A 22,072-nucleotide genomic window follows, 5' to 3' on the forward strand; every position below is an offset into this window, starting at 1 on the left:
TCAAATAAAAATTGAAAACTTAAAAACAATGTTGGCTGTTACTTCATCATTCATTGTCTGCCTTGAAGCCATACAACACATATAGTTTTTTTTATAAGTCTACCAACAACAAATATCAAATAAATATAATAACAAATACTACGATGGATAACAATTCGTGCCAAAATTTCTCATTCGGCTCAACATCCAGCTCTGAGCTGGGGCTACCGCCGCCTTGTGTTACCAAGAAGAAAAAACCAGATGCGATTATTGTGGAGCAGGAGACGTCGCCACAATGCTCGCAAGTGATTACATCGACATCGTCGTCCTCCTCGACCACCATATCGATGGGGGCCTTCGACTCCGATTGCCATTTCAACAAAGCCCTGGTTAAAGAGCCTCCCAATATTGACTATGAAGTGAATGTGGCCAAGGCCATAATGCAGCAGTACAGCACATTGAGTGGCGATAACTTGTGTGTATTTAACTGTGACTATTAAGTACGAGTATCTTCTCAATACGCATCTTCCAAATAGATTTGATCACTTGAGCGATATTATCAAGCGGGTCATTGATGAGCGTCCGCCGAATGTGATTGATTTTTTTGAGGAATTCAGCAGAAATGTACGCGAGCAGAAATTTCACTTGCCCGAGCGTTTTCCGCCCAATGCAATCTTTGACGAGGTTCGCACCTTCAAGGTCGCAAAGCAGATTCTCCAATCAATGCAGGTACTTAACTTAAGATATATGTAATTAATCTGAAAGGTTTACTATAATTATGCCTGCAGCTACCCTACAATATTGAGGGCGAAGACTTGGTTGGTGCAGAAGATTTATATGGCGAAGACGGGAAAACAAATGATGAAGAAGAGCTACGGTTAGCCATCGATGACTCCATGCGTCTGTTTGTGACCTTCAACGAACGCGTCCAGCAACTGCAGTTCTATTGGAATCAGTGCGGCTTCAGCATTAGCAGTGATGACATCTTCCAGTTGGCCTGCGCCATGAACCGACTGCAGACACACTCCTCGATAATGCAGTGCCGCTTTTGGGGCTGCATCAATGGGTTGAAGGCCTCATACTATATAGTGGAGGCCACGCTCACTCGCGAGGAAATACAATCCCGTATGGCGATGATGGAGGACGAGCTGCGAGAGAAGCAGCTGCCCATCAAGATGCGCCGGGACAGAGAGGAGCGACCACTGCCGCCGCACATTGGTCCAGAACTCACTCCAGGCATCTACGGTTGGGAAAATTATCCATTTGAAGAGCTAGATATCATGGAGCCAAAAGCAGCAGATGTCCCCCTGGTGGAGGAAATTGAGTTCTACGATATACCGCCCGAGTACATTGGCGTTGGCTGCAATCGCTATTCGTACTTTGTGGTCAATTCCTTGTCCGATGATTGGATTGAGCTGCCCATAGTGACGCCCCGCCAAGTGGTCGTCTCGCGGCAAATCAAGAAGTTTCTCACTGGCGATCTGGAAGCGGATGTTATCTCGTATCCATGCTTTCCCGGCAAGGAAAAGCATTACCTGCGCGCCATGATCGGCCGCATTACGGCTGGCACCTACATCGCCCCCATAGGCTATTACAGACGCATGACCAAAAAGGAGAAGCGAATGTTCGAGGGCAATGATCTCGATGAAGGGGAGGAAGAGGAGGAGGAGGAGGAGGTGGAAGAAAATTTAAACGAAGGCGAAGAAGATCAAATTGAAGGTAAATACAAGCACATTTATGTCACACACAATTCAAATTGGATTGCAAAAATGGGTTTACAGATAACGACGTTATGCTTTTAAAAAATGAAAAATATGAAATAGAACCGCTGGGATCCTTGTCCACTCCAGTGGCATGGGTCCACGTCCGATCGAATATACTGAACCAGGGTCGGGTCATGTGGTTTGATGAGGAAAAGGCCCAAAAGGAGCGGGAGAAGGCTCTAGCTCTATATTTGAAAATGCGACTCTTGGAGGAAATGGGAGAAGAGATGGAGGAGGAGGAAGAAGAGGTCGAGGATGAGGAAGAGGGCGAAGAAGAGGGCATGATTGAGGGCTTTAATCAACCGGAAACAGGGCCCAGTATTTTGTCATCGTGCGCCAACGACATGAGTCCGGAAATAGCAGTGCCATGGCTGATACGCCAAACCAGCAAGTACACCAATCAAAAGGAACGCGTCCTAATCATGCAATCGAACGTGTGGCCAGGCGCCCACACATTCATATTCGAGAACATTTGCGAATCAATATACTTGGGCTGGGGGCACAAATACTATGCACGCAACATGCCGTTCAATCACCTGCCCATGGTGCAGCAGGAGTATACCCATGGGGCGGAAGACTTTATCGAGGCCAGTGATCCGACTGTTGAGGAGGAGGCTGCCTATCGCGAATGGCTGCTCAGCAAGCAAAAGAAGCCCGCTTCTGTTGGGGAAGACATCGAAGAATTTGACGATGAGGACGGGGACGGGGACGAGACCGATGATCAATCTGAAGATAATTAGTACAAAGCCCGCCAAGGCCATAATTTGTTAAATTCAATGTTTCTTGTTTATTATGTATTGAAATAAAATGTATTGTGATTACAGTTACAATAGCAAGCATCGACTGAAATGAACTGAACTGATCTGATCTAAATATCAAAATTGCAATGGTCATGTGAGCTTGAATCGTTTATTATTTGGACATAAAATGCATATTGTACCTATAAAGAATTATATTGCATTGCCTTACAAACTTCTATTTACAATTACCTTTTCTAAGACGGACTTTAAAAGTAAACTTAACTGAAATCACACGAGTACTCGTACATCCCCATCCTATATTTTGTCATTAAGTTAGATAGCTCTCCGAACTACATATATGTACATTGCAGTTTTCGTGTGTTAAATGTAATTCACTTCAATCGTTGGCTGTGACTTTCACCCAGGCTTATGGGCTATGGGGATTGAATAATTAATAGCTTTGAACAAATGCCATATTTTTGTACAGTATTGCATTTCTTACAGTTTGGGGTTTTCCTGTAATTTAACTGTGGCATTTTCTGACGGATTCATAAATTCCTGACCAGAGGCTTTGACTTCAGGCTGTGAATCGAAGTAGAAACAAATTTTGTGATGCTCGAAACTGAAACAATGCGCTCGGTTGCTTTTACCTTTGGAATAATTGATGCATCTTCGCTGTTTGTACCCTGGATACGCTGGATGCAAAAGTTCTTCAACTGCTCAACTGCAGCAGTAAGCATTGTATTCTTGCTGTTTAAGAGCGAAATCTTAGGGGATAAAAAAAAAAGGAATTAACAAGCAATTAGAAGCCAAGTACGAGTGTTCCATACCTCTTTTTCAGTTTTGTCCAAGGCCTCATCTAAGTTTGTTACTTTTTGCTTGTATTCCGGCCAGCTATTGCTTATGGTGGCCACATGTGATGTTACATTTTCCGAACGATCCATCAAATCATCTATTTTGGTCTGCAAGAGGTAAAAGGTTAATGGTAGAGTAGAGCTAATATTGAGGGCCAATTAGTTAGTTACTTTATGGAGAGATATTTCCTCTCCCAGCATGTTCGTTGTTTGGCTCAATGTGTTGTTCACGACTTTCAAGTCGTTTGACAGCATCTTCAAGGAATTAAGAGTGGTTTGATTAAGATCTGCAATGTTATCCGATAAATTTGTGGGCATCTCATTGGCATGCAGCATCGGCAACTGCGACAAATTGGCCTGAAAGAGTTTTCATATCTTATTAAATTGTGGTATTATGGATAGTTGCGGATCACGTACCTTTAAAGCTTCCGTTTCAGCCTGAATACTTTTCTGAACCTCCATGTACTTGTTGTAATGCTCCTTTATACCCTCAATATCTGTAGCGACAGCTTCTAACTTGGCTCCAAAGTCGGCCACCATCTTCTCATCCTTTCCACGATTCCTTTGAACAGCCACTGCTACCTCGAGGCTGCTAAAGTTCATGCGCAAGCCCTCGATAGCCTTTTGCAATTCGTTTATTTCGTAAATAACTGCCGTTTGATTTTTCATCAGATAGGACGATGTCTCATGCCATCTTTGCAGAGTATCCGGGAAGTTCTTGCTCATGGCAGATACTATAAGTATAAGAGTTACATAATTACTACAGACGTCCAGTATGCGCGATAATTGTGACTTACCCTCCTCGATTTTCTGACGGTAATCAGACATTTGCTGGCGAAGATCGAAATAGAGCCAGTACAATATAGAAACAATTAATATGCCAATGATTCCCAAGAGCAGGGGCCCACACATGCGAAAGTACGCCATTTTCCGATGGCTACGACGGGTAGTGCCAGCAACATTCGTCTGGAAAACCAAACCACAAGGTAAATAAATGTGTTCCAGGTATTTATTACCTGCATTCACAAATGAATCACGCAGGTATGTACTTGCTTCATCCACTCGGCCATGACGTTGATCAAGGTTGCGACTAATGTATTGTCATATTACATCGCTTATAAAGGTTATAAACAAGGTGAAGAAAACTCCTTCTCCATGTACATGTACACATGTACATATGTGCATGGATACATATGTATACACCAATTATAAATAACCTTGTACTTGACGTCTCATCATTAGTTTGGCCCCTACTTACCCATGCATAATCCTCAGGGTCATCCGTGGACACGGAAAGCAGCTTATCCTGGGAATGCGTCGCTCCAGCAGTTCTACGGGTGTTTCTTTTGGACGAAGATGACTGCGCTATAAGGGCATCGAGCTCCCTTCGTTTTTTCATTTTTTTTCCGCCTCCAGATCGCAAAGGAACTTCAATCCGATGAACGTCCATTGTGTTGCACCAAATATAAGCGTATATCCAATTGAAGACCGCAATAGAACACTTTGTAGTCTATACGATGCTCATAATATTACATTTTCTTAATGTAAATCTCGGTCTCAGTGTTTTGGAACGACATGTACTTATACTGATAAAAACATTACTTCTTCTGCGCATGATTAGATTTATGTATAATTCTTTTACACACAAACATAGCGATTAAGGTTTTTAGCGATATACGTACGGACGTATCGATATATCGCTATATATTTCGAGTTTTAAGCCTAGCCATACAACGATTGTGAACAGATGAAGGCCCTGGGACATGGGACATTCGTTGTATGAACTGGCACTCTATATACTATATGGTTATTGGTAATAGGCTATACGGAAAACTCTATCCCAGAAGCGGTTCCCCACAATAAATATAAAGAAAAATAAATAAATATTTTAAACATCACATCGATGTGTGAGAAAAACATCGATATTTCTCCAACTCCATTGATTTTTTCCATTGGGATTGGGTGCTTGTTACCGTTCTACTGCAGTTAAATTTAGTTAAAGCCAGTCGTAATGTTTAGTGCGCTAATGCTTATATGCTCGAAGTTCCCGTTCAGTGTGTTCTAACACAAGATAATCATTTTTTCGTGTATTGTATTGTTATGATACAGGTGCAGCTTACACTACTATAATTTAAAAATGGCAAAGTACAGCTTTAAAACAATCAGTCAAAAGCATAAAACGTTTCCTACAGACGTTAGCATGTATGGTATGCTGAAGTGCAAGTCGCAGTTAATGGAGGAGCAGGAAAATGTGACATTAATCATCAATCGTCGAAATTCTGTTCGCCCCAAACCAAAGAGCTGGACGTGGAACGTACTTCGGTGCAGATGGCAGAAGAAATTAGTGCTGTTGCTGATACTAATTTGTATGTGTGTTCTTATTATTTACGCCAACACGCATGTATTAGTTCGGGGAAACATACTATCAGCATTTCTTTCGAGCCGCCTTAACAAATTATCACACATTGAAAACCAAGAGACAAAATATTCCGATGCCCAAAAAACAACGACGGTCCTTCAGCAACAGCCCATCTTAAAGCCTATCCACTATTTGCTGAACTTTTCCTCCCCGCAGCTGGAACTGGGCGCACAGTTGAATCACCTTTCTTCGGACTATAATATATTTATAATTTATACCAAAGAAAACTACCATCTAAACCTAAAACTCGATCTGTTTGCACACAGTCTGCTTAAGCACACGAGTGCCCAACTCCATCTACATGTAATCACCGACAAAGAGAGCTCCAGCTCCGTGATGGAGATCCTTCAACGGCAAATTCGAAGATTCCGATTTGGATTTGGATTGATATATACGATGTATGACGTCAAAGTCTGCTCTACCATAATAGAGGATATAGCTGCCAAGTTGTCGCCATACTTCAGCTCAGGACCCAACTCTTATTATAGCGACTCGATGTTTTTTTTGTCCCTCGGGTTGCATAGAATCGCCGATGCAAGCTTAAACAGAGTCATTCTGCTTGATTGTGATATAGTCTTCCGTTCTGATGTTCGGTTACTCTTCAATGAATTTGATCACTTTCTGCCGCATCAACTCTATGGACTGGCGCCGGAACTTACTCCAGTTTACCGACATATCCTCTACCGTTACCGCGTACGTTTTCCAAAATCTGGTTTTGGCAACCCATATTATCCAATTAACCACGAAATGGGAAATCAACACAATCGCAACAACCATGAGCGCCATGGTTATCCGGGTCTGAACTCTGGAGTCGTACTGCTGCTTTTAGATCGCATAAGGAGCTCAAACTCATACCTGGAAAAGCTTACAAACTCTGAAGTGCAGACGCTGGTCGCCAAATATTCCTTCAAGGGTCATTTGGGAGACCAAGATTATTTCACCTTGCTGGGATACGAGTACCCCAACTTGATATATAGATTAGATTGCGTGTGGAATAGGCAGCTTTGCACTTGGTGGAAAGATCATGGATATAGTGACATATTTGACGCATATTTTCGATGCGATGGCAATATCAAAATGTATCATGGCAATTGTAATACACGAATTCCAGAATAAATAGTTAAAAAATTGTTATAGAAATATAAAGAGGTTGCGTTTTAATATTAAAGGATATATTTATGGCACCTCTGCTGTGCACTGCTGCCAGATGTTTGTGTTGAAATTTTGTTTCGCATTCAAATTCCGTTCAGATTAACAGCTGGGCCATCCAATATGCCCAGTGTGGCATGGCACTTGGAAATTTAATTCGACAACATTTTTAAGTGCCACAAGACATAAAAATATTATAGTATCAAGACTGTTCTCGTATTTTTAAAAAATAATTGCGGATAGCAGAATTAAGTTCAAGATTATTTAAAATAAATAAGAATTGAGGCAATGGAATTGGAACATGTCTGTTTTCAAATGAGTATAGGGTGGCTCGTGTAAATTTTTTCTGAATTTGTGAATGCAGCCCTGCGGATTTTATTATCTTATCTGTTTAACCTTCATTTCTTGTTCGTTTAGTTAAGTTCTTGAATTAAGACTCTAAGTAAATAGTTTTGTAAATAAACCAAACGATGGCGCCGAATTTAGCTGTACCAGTGGAGCGATATGAGCCCCAAACTACCGGAATCAATGCAATTCTGTTAGGTCCGCCCGGTTCCGGCAAGGGAACGCAGGTGGGTTCAATGTTACATAATGTGATTAATGTGATAGACGCACGTTTGTATACACATACGTGTGTATGTGTGAACGTGCACCTTGGACGCATTTATCAATTCTTTTTTTATCAAAGATATATAACCAGTGCGCTTATATAACTATGTCCATATGCATAACTACAGAGGCCGCATTCCTACATGTGGGCACATGTGCATACATACATACGTACATACATCTCATTAAAGGAAGTATTTTCGCCCATATATAGATTAGCAATTTTCGACTTAAACCATGTAAACAATGAGATGTCAGAGATAAACAGATGAACATATTATCTAATGTTTGTGTTCTGATGACAATAAGTTTTCCCGCCTTGGGATTCCCCTACTCTTCTGTTCGGCAAACCCAAGATTAATAATAATTAATAAAACATTGTATTATTACCTGTTTCAGGCCCCCCTTCTTAAGGAGAAGTTCTGTGTCTGCCATTTGTCAACTGGCGATATGTTGAGGGCGGAAATATCTTCCGGTTCCAAGCTTGGCTCTGAATTGAAAAAAGTTATGGACGCTGGAAAATTGGTATCCGATGAGCTTGTGGTGGATATGATTGACTCCAATTTGGACAAACCCGAGTGTAAAAACGGATTCCTTCTCGATGGATTCCCCAGGACTGTCGTTCAAGCTGAAAAGGTAGCGTAGATCTATTCAAATCTGTCATTGGCTATACTTGTAATGAATTTTTGTTCGTATATTTAGCTCGACACACTGCTTGACAAGAGGAAAGCTAACCTGGATGCTGTAATCGAGTTTGCAATTGATGACAGCCTGTTGGTGAGGAGAATTACTGGACGGTTGATCCACCAATCCAGTGGGAGATCTTATCACGAGGAGTTTGCTCCTCCCAAAGTCACAATGAAGGACGATGTACGTAGTAGATAATTTAATTTCCTATCAGAGAAACTTAGTCCCCAACACATATTACTCTAGATTACTGGCGAACCTTTGATGCGACGAAGCGATGACAACGCTGAGGCCTTGAAAAAGAGACTCGAATCATACCACAAGCAAACTCGCCCATTAGTTGACTACTATGGCCTGCGGGGTCTGCACTACAAAGTCGATGCCGCTAGAAAATCCAGCGATGTCTTTTCCACAATTGAGTCGATATTCCAACGCCAACGTACCGCCCAGACTCAATTGTGATTTGTTCCACAAATATATGTATATGATCACGAACTGCAACTGCCTCCTGACATTTTACTTTGAAACACACAACAAGATTTAGGTCTAAAGATTATGATTCCTCCAGAGATCATTAAATGACAAAACTACTATCATACCATCATTTGAAAAACGTCTACAGCTACTTTCCTTGTACAGATTTCTAAAATGTATAAGTGTTTGTTACTTTTTACATTTCAATATTTGTAACTACAATAAAACATAATACAAAAATATATATCAAGTTTTTCGTTGAATGGATAAAATAATATGTATATTTCAATTGGGCGAGTCGCTATCCATCACTTACGATTCGAGCACGGTTCTGGACCATCTCATCCAAGAATATGCAGTGTTCTTATGAGCGGTATTCCAGAAATTTCCACAGACTTATGTTGGGAAGAACAAAACACAAAGCTTCCTTGCTAAAACGTGTGTAATCGAATGGGGAAAAGTCATTAATTTGATTGTATTTGCACGTTATACGTTGAGTATTCAAAAGGCACTTTATGATTGAAGTGTTTCGGTTCACTCGTTTTAATGCCATTTAGTGCACACACGGCGATTTGATAGTTCGTAGAATAGCTTCGTATGTCACCTGCTTAATATTAAAATCAAATTAAGCTTGTTTAACTATCCCCATGCACATTATATAAAGTTATAACGACGATTGACTAATCACCGGGTTGACTTTTTAGCAATAGCGATTTGAGCTTCAAAGTCTAAAGTATCTACAATCCTAAGCGTCTGTCTCTGGTCTCTTGTCTGTATATATGTACAGCCTTAATACACGCTTACAAATCGATGTCTGTCTGTATGTATGTATATATTACACTTGAAGTTCAATCGTAGCCTAGGCTAGGTATAAAAGCAAACTTCATAGACACATTTGTCAGTTAGTTCAAGCTGCTGCATTGCTACGCATCTACCTGTAGTTCGTCGTTACCTAGTCGCTCTCCACTGTAAGATTGCCAATATTTACATTTAGTGCTGCCGATTGCATATCTAATTTATTCAAAGCCAAATCGAACCTGTTTTTGAATACAATTTAGAGTGATTCGCGTTTGGCAGTGATAAAGCCTCAGTAGGGCAATAAATGTGTCTCGAGTTCGAATCTCTGAATCAGGCATTCATAAGTAGAGCTCAATGCAGTCCCACTCAGATACATTTGTATCTATAATCAGATTTATAACGATTTCCCTTGGCGCTGTCCATCAAAACCCCCAGACTGGGTTAAACTTCAAACTGGTTTGCAACCAAAACAGACCCACCTACAGACCTATATACTGATTATTTGAGCTGTGGGGTGTGACTAAAAGTGCCAATGACTATTACAACTATTACGAAAGTACTCCACTTAACACATAATTGTATTTACTTATTTTGCAGCTCCACTTTTAAAATGAAACTGCTAATCACGCTGTTGCTCCTTGGAGTGGTGCTGGTTGCCGCCGAAGAGAAATATACCACGAAATATGATAACTTGGATGTGGATGAAATTTTGAAATCGGATCGACTCTTCACCAACTATTTCAAATGTCTGATTGAGACTGGCAAATGCACACCCGAAGGCCGGGAGCTGAAGAAGTCCCTGCCGGACGCCTTGAAAACAGAATGCAGCAAGTGCAGCGAGAAGCAGAGGTCCAACACTGATAAAGTCATTCGGTTCATCATCGATAACAAGCCGGAGGAGTGGAAGCAGCTTCAAGTCAAGTTCGATCCCGAGGATATTTACATCAAGCGCTACCGTGCACAGGCAACAGACGCTGGAATCAAGATCTAATTCTATTGCCAAAACGGAATCGTGATCTGCATGCATAATTCTATTGCCAAAAAATCTATAATTGTTGTTATCTGTTATTATATGTCTATCCGCTCATCAAATTTGTATATCTTTCGATCGTACGCTGAATAAAGAGATTCATTTTGTACATAACGCTTTTGGCTATCCCAACAAAATGGTTTTCGAAGGTGCAGTAGGTATAAATTATTCCAGACTCAAATGGTAATTATTTATAAGCGCAGCAACTTATGACAAATCAGTGGATGATAATACGTAGGCATGTATATTATATGGACTATAATAACCCACTTAGAATGTGTTCTGTTAAAGCCAGAGACAGCAATTATCAATATGAGAATATACCTCTCGTCTGGACATTATTATATGGTGAGTCAATTTACGTCATCTTCGGCTACAGCTTTCGAAGGTACTCGTACATACAATAAAGCGTGCGTGTCTAGTCTCTGACGTATTCCTAATAATATATTGTGTATACATAGTTTGATGAAGGGGCAGGGCAGTGAAACGAATCGGATCGTTTGTCCGTCAATTCAACCGTGAAAGGAAGAAACAGCTTGGAAGGACAGCCTTCAAAGAACAACCAATGTAATAACAATTGTTTTTTATGTCATGGAAATTGGCACTTCATAATAAAAAATTATTCAGAAACAATATGCCATAGCTAGGGTTTATCATTATTGTTTAATAATCTTATAAATGTACAAAGCTTAATATAATGGTGAGAACATAGCTTGTGGCGAATTTACGTTAATGTCTCCCCTTGAGCTACACAGGCTTCCAAATAGTCTATGCGCCGTTCTAGGATCGTTAGTTTTTCATTGAGTACTGCCAATCGAGACCGACAGGACATATCTGAAAAGACAAAAAGATACATATGAAACTAGTTTAACAAAATCGCACAACTTTGAGAATAATCAAAACAAATATAATAATGGAAAATGATAATTTATAGATGCATGGGAACCATAAGTAATAGTACTAGATCGCGAAAAACTCTCTGGACATCCGGAAGAGCAAAAAACAAAAACTGAATAAAGTGCCAGAAAGTTAAATAGGTGGGATCACAATATTTCTAGTTGCATATCATGTGTATTCACATAATAACTACCGGATAATAATGTACCTCAGTAGCACCTGATTTGTGACAGACAACGGACAGGAATATTATGTACAAACGACGCTAAAATTCGCACGTTATATGTATGTAGATATGGCGTTCATTTACAATTCATAACAAGTGTAAATACACCTTGCTGACAATGACACTCTTTACGTCCGCCAATAATCAAAAATTGTACATGCAAACATATTATATGCATATGTATATAAATTGTATGTATAAATTGCACATACAAACACATGTCGGCAGATGTGATCTCACATAGAAACATGTATATATGTACGTTTGTATGCAATGCTATGTTTTCTTACCAAATGAGTTCAAAAAGTCCGTAATACGTTTAATGCTGGCTGTTATGACTTCAATGTATTCCCTATTCGCCCAGTCTTGATGAATTTGCTTTTGAATCGCCTCTCTGTGAGCTCCACTCATTTTTGTTTCTTAAAATGTTTATTTTCTTTTATTTCAATGTGGGTGTAATTCTGCGAGTGTGACCAGATCAAAAATTAAGGCGTATCAATCGTATTAAATACCAGAAATAGTCGAATCCTAAAATACTATTATGTATATCAATTTTTTGCAAGACTAAATGTAATTAAAGTCAAGTACTAATATAAACTCTTAGGCTATAATCTATTAAAACATTATTTATACTGCGTATTGCGACACATGTTCGACACGAGCCGAAGACTGTGGGACCATCCGCAAAAATACCAGCCGGCACATCTATAATATACTGGTGATAGCGGTGATACCGATTGTTGTTTTTCACTTCCATTTGTTCCAATTAAATTTTTTTAACGTTGTGTTGGCACATATACTCACACAAACATAGAGTTTGGACTAAGTTTTCATTTGGTAAACAAAAATAAAATGGATTTTATTGACGATTTCATAGAGGAATATAAAGTCAATGCGTGCTTATGGAAAGCAGATTCTGTGGACTTTAGAAACAGGAGCAAGAGGCAGGAAGCTTACATGAAGCTAATAGAAGTGGCCACCAAGCATGGAGAGATTTACAATGTGGAAAGAACAAAGCAAAAGATAAACAATCTGCGGTGTGCATTTCGTCATCAATTAAGAAAATGCAATGAAATTAAAAAGAAAGGCGAGAAATTTGAGCCCTACTGTCCCAAGCGGCGATATTTCGAGTCCTTAATGTTTCTAAAGGACGAAGAGATTCCTGATAAAAAGTCAAAGCGTCATGATAACCCACCGCTGCAGCAGCAATTTTCCGAGAGCGCTGTAACTTTAATCACGGCGGAAAACTGTGAAGAACTCTCCGATGCAGAGAGTCTGACAAAGCCGCACAAAGCGGATAATCAAAAGTTATCACCCAAAAACTGTGCAACCGAATACTGTGGCAATTTGTTCGAGGACGCATCTGCTGCATGCGCTGCTGACCCCATTATCAGTATTCAAACAGTCAACGCCAACAACAACAACAACCATGGTTCAGGGGCTACCATCAAGGAGGTGGAAATCGTCATGACATCGGCGGACAGCAGACTTATCTCGGAACGAAGAAAGTCCCTACCCGATAATCCCAAACAAATAGGGGATGCCGAGCAGGTGAGGCCAGTGGTGGCCGCTATCCAACAGAAACAGAACAAAATTAACCGAAAGCGCTCATCTTCGCTATCATCGCAACTATCCGAAGATAATGAAGTAGTTCCCGCTGCCAAGTTTCGTGCGGATATATCTACAATCGATTTCGAGCGGCTGTTCTCGCTAGCACTCAAAAGTGCTGACCACCAGCTCGACGACCACTTTTCGAATTTCGGGAAAATCATTGCCCACAAGCTGCGTTCCATGGAAGCCACCCAAGCTATATATGCGGAGAAAATAATCGCCGATGTTCTCTATCAGGGGCAGATGAAAATGCTCTCCACATTGAGTATACACCAGTTCTTGGGCGTAGATAATGCAACAGTTTATGTTGATAGTCACAGTAAATAATTAATTGTCTGTAAATGCATATACATATGTAGATTTTATATAATAATAAGATATAATATACATTCGTGTGTATAAAAGTCGTATCACTTTATTTTGTGTGGTTCAACTGGGTTGCCTGCCAGTCTACTAAAAATTCCAGGATCTGCGGAAGAAACACCAAGATGCTGCCAAAGGCCAAATGTAAGGAATTTAAGTGTTGTGCCAGACATATCGTTTCCCATCACATTTTCCATGGATATATGTATGCCACGCAGTGCAGAAAAAAATGCATACAGAAGCTGTGGAAATTTTTCGATACTACGATTTTATTTTTGAATTCATGGGTATAAATAGCCTGTGTAGTTTGTATATTTAGACACTTTGGTATTTCCTTATAAGCATAGCCCAGACATCGGGGTATCTTGTTTGTAAAAATGTTGTCAGCTTTTGTGCCTTTTGAGCCTGTTGGGGCGAACAGTTTCTGCATTTCCTAGTTATAACTTCTGGCAGAGCAGCTGAAAATGGTTGAATCAGATATTGTGAATGTCTTTTAAAAGGTACTCATAGTACCTTTGAGTTGCTGCCCTAATTGGTCGCACTCGCTTTTTTCCAAAATGCACATAATTTGGCGACTAACCACGACTTGGTTATTTAGAAGCTTGTTAATATTTCTCTCTTCGGCATGCGCCTTTGATGAAATAAAACTGATGAAGAAAATAAAATAAAGAACCAAAAACTGAGCCTGATTTTTATTTAATGAAAGCATTACTACTCCTTTGAATACGCGATTGTATGACTGTGTATCTGAACGAGAGCCAGAAACTGTGTATCCCATTTATTCGTGCATGCGCAAAAGAGGCTGTACATTAAATATCTTAGTCACCATCCAGTTACGGATATGAATCGAAATCTCAAATGTGACGGCCAGAGTTCTTATCACTGGAAAAAAAAAAATCAGCCGATGCCAAATATGTGATTTTTTCCACTCGATCTCTGAGTATCTAAATATTTGTTCTCTTCTAATTGTTCTTCAAATTACGAAAGAATTAACAGAAAACTTACAAAATGATATACTTTAACTTCACAAGAACAGATCTTGACATGGGTCTTGGGTCCCTGTTCTAGCATACTTTTCCTTCTATACTTACAGTCTCAACCATAAATGGGGATCAGCTGAAGGCATGCAGTGAGCAAGCTAAAAATCTGAGAGGCACATCTAAATCGGCTATATAATGAGAGGTATAGCCAGGCCCGTCAAGAAGGGATCTGACGGAGTAACTATTCACGGGGCAGGGATCCACTTGGCCCGACTACCGGATTCTAAGGTTCGGGATGCGGCTCTCTCCACAGGCCTGGATGTGGGCAAATAAAGTTACTTATAATATTTTGAGCGTTGTGCTTAAAAGTTCTGCTTTACTAAAACACAAATTACTTTGAAAGGCAGTCAAGACAGAAGTAGTAGTAGTTCCTACGCTACAATTATATAATAGAGTGTAGAGTAAGACAGCTTAAGTGTAATCTATAATATATTTATATGTATGTATGTATATGTATGTATGTATGTATGTCTTATATACATTTCCTAAAACTTGAAAGCTTTATTTAAATATTTTTTACATGCAAGTATGAAAATACATTTGACAATATAGCGAAATATTTTTTATTAACTTCTATTGCGATACAATGGGACTCTTTTTATCTATATCAGATATATTCGCGTTGTTCTGCGGCGCTGCACCGTTGCCAGGACTGGCTGGAATATTTCCCGCTCGGTCAATACTCCACGGATTCGAGCCAGAGATGGGCGAGTCGGCGTGACCGAATCCGGTGTGATTATCGTGCTCCACGGCATTGGTACCGTCATATTGCGTGTTCTCCAGCCGCGTTATCAACCGCTCATCCTCCTCGCCGAACTCCCCGCCCATCAGGGTGGGCTCCCCCACAACCATTACATCTTGCGAGGAGAGGGAAAAGCTGGGACCAGATGGCGATCGCTTCTGATTTGTCACTGGCGGAGTGTTTGCATTATTGGCACCGCCGCCCGAGTTGGAGCCCTTCCGCTTGCGCCGTTTATTGGGTGGCCTTTGGGGATCCTTTTTTCCCGGCGGTGCCACCATGCGCTGCCATTTTTGAAATAAAGTTGTCTTCAGACAGTCCCGTGGACTGAGTGCATAGGCCTTGTGTCGAGACATTAGCTCCTGCATCGGCTCAAGTATAACACATAATCGTAGATAATTAAGCGTAGAGTTGGTTATGCCAGCTCTTGTTATGTTCTTAGTGATTTGATCTAGAAGCATCGGATCGGGGGGAAGCGAGGTGCCAATCACGGATCTTGGAATGAGCTCCCTGTGTCCCTTGATGGTCATATGCCAAGACTTAATGCGCATATAGTCGTCATACATGAACTCCAAGATCAGCCTGGCATCAGCGCATACTTTCGTAAAAAAGGGCTTGCCATGCTGAGTGATTACCGTGCACTGATCACAGTCCAGGGTGATAGACGTATTGTGGAACGACTCTTTAGCGTGCTTCAATTGAAAGTACAAGTCAGACACTCCGCCTTCGTATATGCTTCGAAAGAAGCGCGGGATGAGTGTTCGGCCAATCGTATACCTCTTTGGTCCGTCCTCCAGGCAAAACAGGATTGTCAATCTGGCATCATCCTCGAAGAACTCCGTTGTGAATGAGTCCCACCAGCAATTGTCGCTTTCTTCGTTCCGCTGCTGGAGGCGTTTGTTCAGCTCGAATACTCGGTGTTCGGTGTGACTGAAGTAAGAGTTGTGCCTCCTAAAGCCCTGATCAATTCGTTCCATTTGCTGGGGACCGCCCATCATGGGGTGGTTTCCTCCGTGGCCAAATGGAGATGCTGGTGGCATTGGGTTGAATTGACCGCCCACTCCGAAGACCGTGGGCGATGAAAAGTGGCCTGCCTGCCCGCTGTTGAAGGGAGTGCCCGAACTGGCTGGTCGACTGAACTGGCCCAAGCCAGAAGATGGCGATCCAAAGGGTCCGCCCACAGGACCATTGAAGTTTCCAGCTGTCGACGACTGTGGATAGTTCCCAGGAATGTTCTGTGAACCAACAGGACCCGGTGTGGATGACCCCGAGGGTGCAGGTGAAGAGGTATATTGAGGTGTATTCGATCCAGGTTGATTAGAGTTTTGAAACACTAAAGACTGATTTCCAGCGGGAGAGGATTGGCCAGCAGGTGGATACGGATTGCCACCCGAGTTGTACGGCAATCCTCCTTGAGAGAACCCACTCTGGTTACTGCCATCCGGATTGAGAGCTGACGAGTTCGAAGTGGGCAACATAGATCCGCCCTCAGATACTCCTTTCCAGCTACCGTCGTCAATATTTGATTGCGAAGACATCGTATTTCCAGAATTCAAACCTCTACGATTCATGCCTACAGTAATTATTAAAGGACATGCGGTTCGGCCTGAAATTAATAGACGTCTTTTAAGTACAATTGTGTTATTCCATAAAAATCTTCATGTTTATAGCGTTTTGTATATTAATACGCATGTACGTATGTGTGCACTTGTCTTAAGGCCCAAATGCATTTAAAAAATATGTGTATATACATGTAAGCACTCTGTTTTTTGGCCATTCACATTTGGAAAACGAATCATGCTAATGCTCCGCAGTAAGTTTTTGTTTAAATTTGATTTGGGATGTTCCGTATATTTACCTTTGCAAAAGGCATACAATATTTTAATTCTTAAGCCACAAACACATATAAATGTATCTACATTTCAAGAAAACTGATTGGCCCCTGCCGATAGTTTTGTCATCGATTTCAGAGCGACCCTGTGCGATATACACGCCATACATGTACGAAAATTGTAAGTTCCTAAACGGAATGTCTTGAAAGAAACATAAATATTTTATTTTCCGCAGCTCTGATAAAGAAAATCTTTTAATGGTACAACCATTTGTATTCACCAGAATTTAAGTAATATCTAGACTGAAAGACAAAGATAGCCGTCTCCAAACTAATATTAGTCAAAGAGCTGTGGCTGTTCCCCAACACCACATCTAGACAAAATATTCTTTTCAACTATAGTTCCGCTTCGCTTCTACCAGTTCGATGACATAGCCAAACCTCAGATACGGCTCGACTGAAGTAGGGTGGAATACAAATATCTAAAAATATACAACTAAATAAATTGTGTAATAGATCTATACATAAATTAAGGTATAATAAAGTAAATACAACATAATATAAACCATTATAAAGGCATCGCATTAGTAAAATATTACTAAATGATCACACTGGGATCGAATCCAAGTTATTAATTTGATAGTTGATAGTTTCTACCGATAGTCACTATATCGATATTGGGAGATGTATTTCACTTCATGTGTTCCATTAAAATGCACTTGACGCCGCATGCTTGACTCGGAATGATTTAGTATGTGCCGTATAAATTTGTAATCAAATGTTTGAAACTGTTGCTTGAAAAAAATTACAGTTTTCGTTTTTATTTTATGTAATTAAAAAATTTACATTTGCAAATTGTGATTCGCTCATATGTTCAACTCGTCCACGTGTATTTGTGTATGTAAGTTATCTTCCAAGTGCATGCACACTCGCTTCGATGTTTGTGAAACTATAAATAGTTTTGAGAGACGAGAACCTATTTTGGTTGAAGCGAAGCAACTATTGAAGTATTATCCACACCAATCTGCATACCTTCACTTCATGTGATCCTAGGTGGATTTAACCAAGTAATGCAGTTGTAATTCAGTTGTAAGCCCAAGTGCATACATACGTACATACATGCATGCATATTTACACATGTACCTATGTATGTAGAAGTATGCCGGAATTCAATTGACAATTTTTGTAGTTTTTTAAATACAGCCCTTACCATTTCATATATCTTCTTACAGAGAACAAATACCTAAAATGTCAACGGAAAGCTTAAACAGGCTAAGCGACCTCGATCTGCATAGAAAACTGATTCAATGCGGATTTCCAAGCACTCCTGTGACGGAAACAACCAGAGCGGTGTTAATTGAGAAGTTGAAAAAACACAAAAAGGCGGAGAAACTAAAGAGAAGAAGTAATAAGTACGCCCTGTACTCGCAAGAGCAGAGCGACCCACCAATTTTTAAATATCCACAGTTGCGCACACAGCCACTTGACTTTACAAATGCTATAGACAACAACAATGACATTGAATTGTGCCGAAATCCTTCAGTATTTAACCAGCGTAACTACGACGAGCCCGATTTAAGCACATTGCAAATGTCGGCTTCCAAGATGTATGCCCCACCACCTGTTGTGGCGTCCAACTACGACAGCGAATGCATGCCGCATAATATGAACATGAATGGCAAATACCGCCAACAGTGCTCCATGCCCTTCTCGATAGACTCGTCCAACAGCTATGCCAAGCAGGGTGGAAAAGTAAAAATGTCAGATGGAGGCGTCGTTAACCGATTGCTAAGCTTTCGGGACACCACACTACAGAGGAAGATCAGTCCCAAACTCACACACGCTGCTCAAATGTCGAGAATGCCGCCACCAAGGAATGGAAAATTCAAACGTTTCGTTTTATCCGACCTTAAATCGTTTTTTAAAAACCCCGATATTAGACAATACATCATACCACAAATGCTGATTGGTCTCTTGCTGATATTTCTAGTAATAATTACAGTCCTCTATGCGAGCAAGAAATTCGATCAGAGCCCCATTGACAAAACGGCATTGAAGTATACATTGTGCAACCAAAATGACTTGCAATTGGTGAACATCAAGGTTCAGTGCATAAGAAAAGAATTTTTAAAAAGTGCGCTGCTCATGAGTGAGGAACTTTTTAAGCATTTGAACGAGAGAGCCAGGCTCCATCACTGCACAGATGCCAGCCAGTCGCCGACCCTTGAAGTGAATGAGTTTCTCAGAGAGCTAGTCAGCAACAGCAAGACTCCAAGGGCAAATATGCACAGCAATCTGCTGGCCACTCAATACCTAATCACGGAGAATCCGCAGTGGATGATAAACATTTTGGGACCAAAGGAATCGGCCAGCACTCTGGTACTCGGCTCCTACTTTGAGCTGTCTGAACCAAATTTGCCGCTCAAGTGCGTTGTTTATAAGAAAATTACACGCTTCTTTGCAGTAATGGGTACTCTTATTCTGGTAGTATCCGGCGTCTTCATAGTTTACTTTGGCATAGTAGTGTATCGTATGCAACAAAAGAAAGCCCTGGTTGCTGTGGACCAATTCACAAAAGACATCATACAAGAGCTGAAAAATCAGAGCTCGCAGTCTGAAAGCCCTGAGCTGATATTGAACCAGCTGCAGGAGAAGCTTGTGCCTTCCGAGAAACGCTCTAAGCAACTATCCTATTGGAATAAGGCCCTCAAGATGCTGGAGAAGAACGATAGCCGGGTGCTCTTCGGCATGGCCATACGAGACGGGAAGCCCCTGCGCACCATTGCCTGGAACAGGAACCTGGAGAAAAAGGAACTGGGCAAGAAGTGGCAGATTTCCGCTCTCGATAATTCCAACAAGATTGCAAACCCACCCACACCCTGTCTGAAGATCAGGCACATGTTTGATTTGACGGAGGTCGAACAACCCAACTTGAAGCAGTCCATCGTGGAGTCAATCATTGAGAAGGTGGGACCACGCTGCAAGATATGCGACGTGCAGCTGGATATACAGTCGTGCTGCGTCTACATACGTTGTGCAACTGAGGAGGACGCTGGCATGATTCACAATGAGATCAATGGATGGTGGTTCGACAACCGCCTAATATCGATTAAATTTCTAAGACTAGAACGCTATCTAAGCCGTTTTCCAAAACCCGCAGCCGAGCCACCATATTTTCTTCCAAACGAGGCAGCCAACACACACTCATAAAATACAAATCTTCAACTAGATACTTAAGTTATTAAATGCGAATTTGTTTTTACATGTAGTAAATGCGTTTCCCTCCTTTTTTAAATATCCATTATTGTTCTTTTCCCAGGATTATTTGATACAATTTGAATTGGCTTTTCATCAACAACTTTTTCATTGTATAAAAAAGTTACAAACACATGTGGATAAATAATAGAATTGTCTATTGCTTCGCTAGGGAATTCGAGGACAGTGCACTTTCTCCTGTTTCCAAATGTTTAATGAGACGATATAATGCAGCTGCTTCCTTAATTTTGCTAAAACCAACGCAGAAGGCCTCAATTTCAATGAACAATTCCTGAAATTGATTGAAAGTAATTAATACGCTGATATTGCCACATTATTCAGTCACTTGCCTTGACATTTACAATCTTATTTCGAATTAGAGACTGCAGAAACACGCACACTAGCCGTACCAGGCGGGACTGCATGTACTTGTCTTTGACTGTTTCACAGGTGGAAATACAATTACTGATGTACAAGTGAATAAACTCTGTGGGTAAAGGACCCGATGTAGTTAATCTAATGAGGAGAAAGGATGAAAAACAATTAATTTAATGCAAAATAAAACCTTCATTTTTTTCTGACAACCTTACCTGTTGACAACCTCCATGGAATGCAACGTTATTTCCATATTGACCAAAATGTTAAAGTACTCTGTAATGTCCGAGGTCATCATCAGTCTTAATAGGATTTCAATAGAAATGAGTGGATTGTTTTCAACCAGCAGGGGCAGCTATGAAAGGCACAAAACTGTACTATCAATATAATATTCAAATTTTAAAGAAATTTAATCATACCTTTGCCGGTGTCAATCCATATTGGTGCGCTATGTCGGAGTTCTGTTTCAGCAAATCATCAAATAGAATCTGTTGGTCCTGAAGACTTAGAGGCTGGATAAATGCTTGTTCAATGAGGAGCTTTGTGTTGGGGGTAACATAATTCGATTTGTCGTATAAAATTTTCAGTTTTTCGCTGTTTGACTGATTTATCCACAGCAATTCGTCTTCGAAGTCCATTAACGGGGGGGCGATTGATAGAAACATGTTTGAGTGCAATTCTCAAGCTTAAGCTCTAACTATAAATAATCCAAATAGTGAGTTATCTACAATTTTTATTTTATAAACAAACAGCTCAGAGTGACCTTAACTGAATAGGTAAATAAAGGCACCGTTTTTGAAGAAAAATATTCGGAACGGAACGCAGAATAGAAACAAGGGACTTTTCATATCGAGATTTTGTGACTATAGATATAATTCATTATTAAGAAGTTTATAGCAAATAACAATAACAAAAATGAGCAATAAACTTAAATTTCATAATAACCGACTGACTAACTGCGAGAGAAATATATGCGCCTCGGTAGAGATGATCAATTTTTATACTTTTCTGAGACATTTTTTTTAGCTGGATGTGTTGGAGAACATAAAGTATTAATCATTATATATTGCTGGGAGACGTGACTGAAGACGGGCACTAACATTAATTTTGAGTTTTGGCTCTCTGTCTCTGCATAAAAAGTTAGACAAGTCTAGTGTCATACCATAATTAACTGTAAGGAAAGGGTTATCTGATGTATAAAAATATGAGTATTCGATTATACAACAATTATAA

At 40.5% G+C, this 22,072-nt stretch overlaps 11 protein-coding genes across 12 annotated transcripts; 6 read left to right on the plus strand and 5 right to left on the minus strand.

Moving 5' to 3' along the window:
* The first annotated feature begins 48 nt into the window (after positions 1-48).
* Positions 49-2,572, plus strand: LOC111075114 (radial spoke head protein 4 homolog A). Its single transcript, XM_022368222.2, has 4 exons — positions 49-454; positions 516-708; positions 768-1,698; positions 1,761-2,572. Exons 1-4 carry the CDS (start codon positions 144-146, stop codon positions 2,480-2,482), a joined length of 2,157 nt encoding a protein of 718 aa, XP_022223914.2. The 5' UTR covers positions 49-143; the 3' UTR covers positions 2,483-2,572.
* LOC111075083 lies at positions 2,507-4,984 on the minus strand. Of its 2 annotated transcripts, XM_041591872.1 has the most exons (8): positions 4,595-4,983; positions 4,134-4,302; positions 3,754-4,070; positions 3,508-3,693; positions 3,313-3,444; positions 3,133-3,249; positions 2,985-3,064; positions 2,507-2,916 (listed from the first exon to the last, which is right to left on the minus strand). In XM_041591872.1, exons 1-8 carry the CDS (start codon positions 4,784-4,786, stop codon positions 2,910-2,912), a joined length of 1,200 nt encoding a protein of 399 aa, XP_041447806.1. In that variant the 5' UTR covers positions 4,787-4,983; the 3' UTR covers positions 2,507-2,909. The 2 variants fall into 2 exon arrangements, with proteins under 2 accessions (XP_041447806.1, XP_022223867.2); XM_022368175.2 differs by having other exon boundaries at positions 2,507-3,064; positions 4,595-4,984.
* A 282-nt stretch (positions 4,985-5,266) lies between these two features.
* Positions 5,267-6,895, plus strand: LOC111075070 (xyloside xylosyltransferase 1). The gene has a single exon (XM_022368156.2). It carries the CDS (start codon positions 5,474-5,476, stop codon positions 6,869-6,871), a length of 1,398 nt encoding a protein of 465 aa, XP_022223848.2. The 5' UTR covers positions 5,267-5,473; the 3' UTR covers positions 6,872-6,895.
* Positions 6,896-7,290: 395 nt separating this feature from the next.
* LOC111075071 (adenylate kinase) lies at positions 7,291-8,909 on the plus strand. The gene is made up of 4 exons (XM_022368157.2): positions 7,291-7,476; positions 7,913-8,149; positions 8,216-8,383; positions 8,447-8,909. The coding sequence occupies exons 1-4, from the start codon at positions 7,375-7,377 to the stop codon at positions 8,660-8,662; spliced, it is 723 nt and encodes a 240-aa protein (XP_022223849.2). The 5' UTR covers positions 7,291-7,374; the 3' UTR covers positions 8,663-8,909.
* Positions 8,910-9,536: 627 nt separating this feature from the next.
* On the plus strand, positions 9,537-10,611 carry LOC111075072 (ejaculatory bulb-specific protein 3). Its single transcript, XM_022368158.2, has 2 exons — positions 9,537-9,642; positions 10,070-10,611. The coding sequence occupies exon 2, from the start codon at positions 10,083-10,085 to the stop codon at positions 10,461-10,463; it is 381 nt and encodes a 126-aa protein (XP_022223850.1). The 5' UTR covers positions 9,537-9,642; positions 10,070-10,082; the 3' UTR covers positions 10,464-10,611.
* A 520-nt stretch (positions 10,612-11,131) lies between these two features.
* LOC111075097 (probable protein BRICK1-B) lies at positions 11,132-12,102 on the minus strand. Its single transcript, XM_022368194.2, has 2 exons — positions 11,916-12,102; positions 11,132-11,336 (listed from the first exon to the last, which is right to left on the minus strand). Exons 1-2 carry the CDS (start codon positions 12,034-12,036, stop codon positions 11,227-11,229), a joined length of 231 nt encoding a protein of 76 aa, XP_022223886.1. The 5' UTR covers positions 12,037-12,102; the 3' UTR covers positions 11,132-11,226.
* A 309-nt stretch (positions 12,103-12,411) lies between these two features.
* On the plus strand, positions 12,412-13,613 carry LOC111075095. Its single transcript, XM_022368192.2, has one exon. It carries the CDS (start codon positions 12,478-12,480, stop codon positions 13,561-13,563), a length of 1,086 nt encoding a protein of 361 aa, XP_022223884.1. The 5' UTR covers positions 12,412-12,477; the 3' UTR covers positions 13,564-13,613.
* Positions 13,614-13,719: 106 nt separating this feature from the next.
* On the minus strand, positions 13,720-14,354 carry LOC111075096 (allergen Tha p 1). Its single transcript, XM_022368193.2, has 2 exons — positions 14,113-14,354; positions 13,720-14,057 (listed from the first exon to the last, which is right to left on the minus strand). Exons 1-2 carry the CDS (start codon positions 14,306-14,308, stop codon positions 13,915-13,917), a joined length of 339 nt encoding a protein of 112 aa, XP_022223885.1. The 5' UTR covers positions 14,309-14,354; the 3' UTR covers positions 13,720-13,914.
* A 572-nt stretch (positions 14,355-14,926) lies between these two features.
* LOC111075094 (LIM domain-binding protein 2) lies at positions 14,927-17,329 on the minus strand. Its single transcript, XM_022368191.2, has 2 exons — positions 17,237-17,329; positions 14,927-16,984 (listed from the first exon to the last, which is right to left on the minus strand). The coding sequence occupies exon 2, from the start codon at positions 16,947-16,949 to the stop codon at positions 15,213-15,215; it is 1,737 nt and encodes a 578-aa protein (XP_022223883.1). The 5' UTR covers positions 16,950-16,984; positions 17,237-17,329; the 3' UTR covers positions 14,927-15,212.
* A 639-nt stretch (positions 17,330-17,968) lies between these two features.
* Positions 17,969-20,477, plus strand: LOC111075145 (inner nuclear membrane protein Man1). The gene is made up of 2 exons (XM_022368268.2): positions 17,969-18,110; positions 18,442-20,477. Exon 2 carries the CDS (start codon positions 18,458-18,460, stop codon positions 20,417-20,419), a length of 1,962 nt encoding a protein of 653 aa, XP_022223960.2. The 5' UTR covers positions 17,969-18,110; positions 18,442-18,457; the 3' UTR covers positions 20,420-20,477.
* A 31-nt stretch (positions 20,478-20,508) lies between these two features.
* On the minus strand, positions 20,509-21,609 carry LOC111075146 (CCR4-NOT transcription complex subunit 11). Its single transcript, XM_022368269.2, has 4 exons — positions 21,259-21,609; positions 21,055-21,194; positions 20,815-20,980; positions 20,509-20,756 (listed from the first exon to the last, which is right to left on the minus strand). Exons 1-4 carry the CDS (start codon positions 21,502-21,504, stop codon positions 20,622-20,624), a joined length of 687 nt encoding a protein of 228 aa, XP_022223961.1. The 5' UTR covers positions 21,505-21,609; the 3' UTR covers positions 20,509-20,621.
* Positions 21,610-22,072: the final 463 nt, after the last annotated feature.

The sequence above is a fragment of the Drosophila obscura genome, unplaced genomic scaffold (genome assembly GCF_018151105.1).
Source record: "Drosophila obscura isolate BZ-5 IFL unplaced genomic scaffold, ASM1815110v1 contig_151, whole genome shotgun sequence".
Taxonomy (NCBI): domain Eukaryota; kingdom Metazoa; phylum Arthropoda; class Insecta; order Diptera; family Drosophilidae; genus Drosophila; species Drosophila obscura.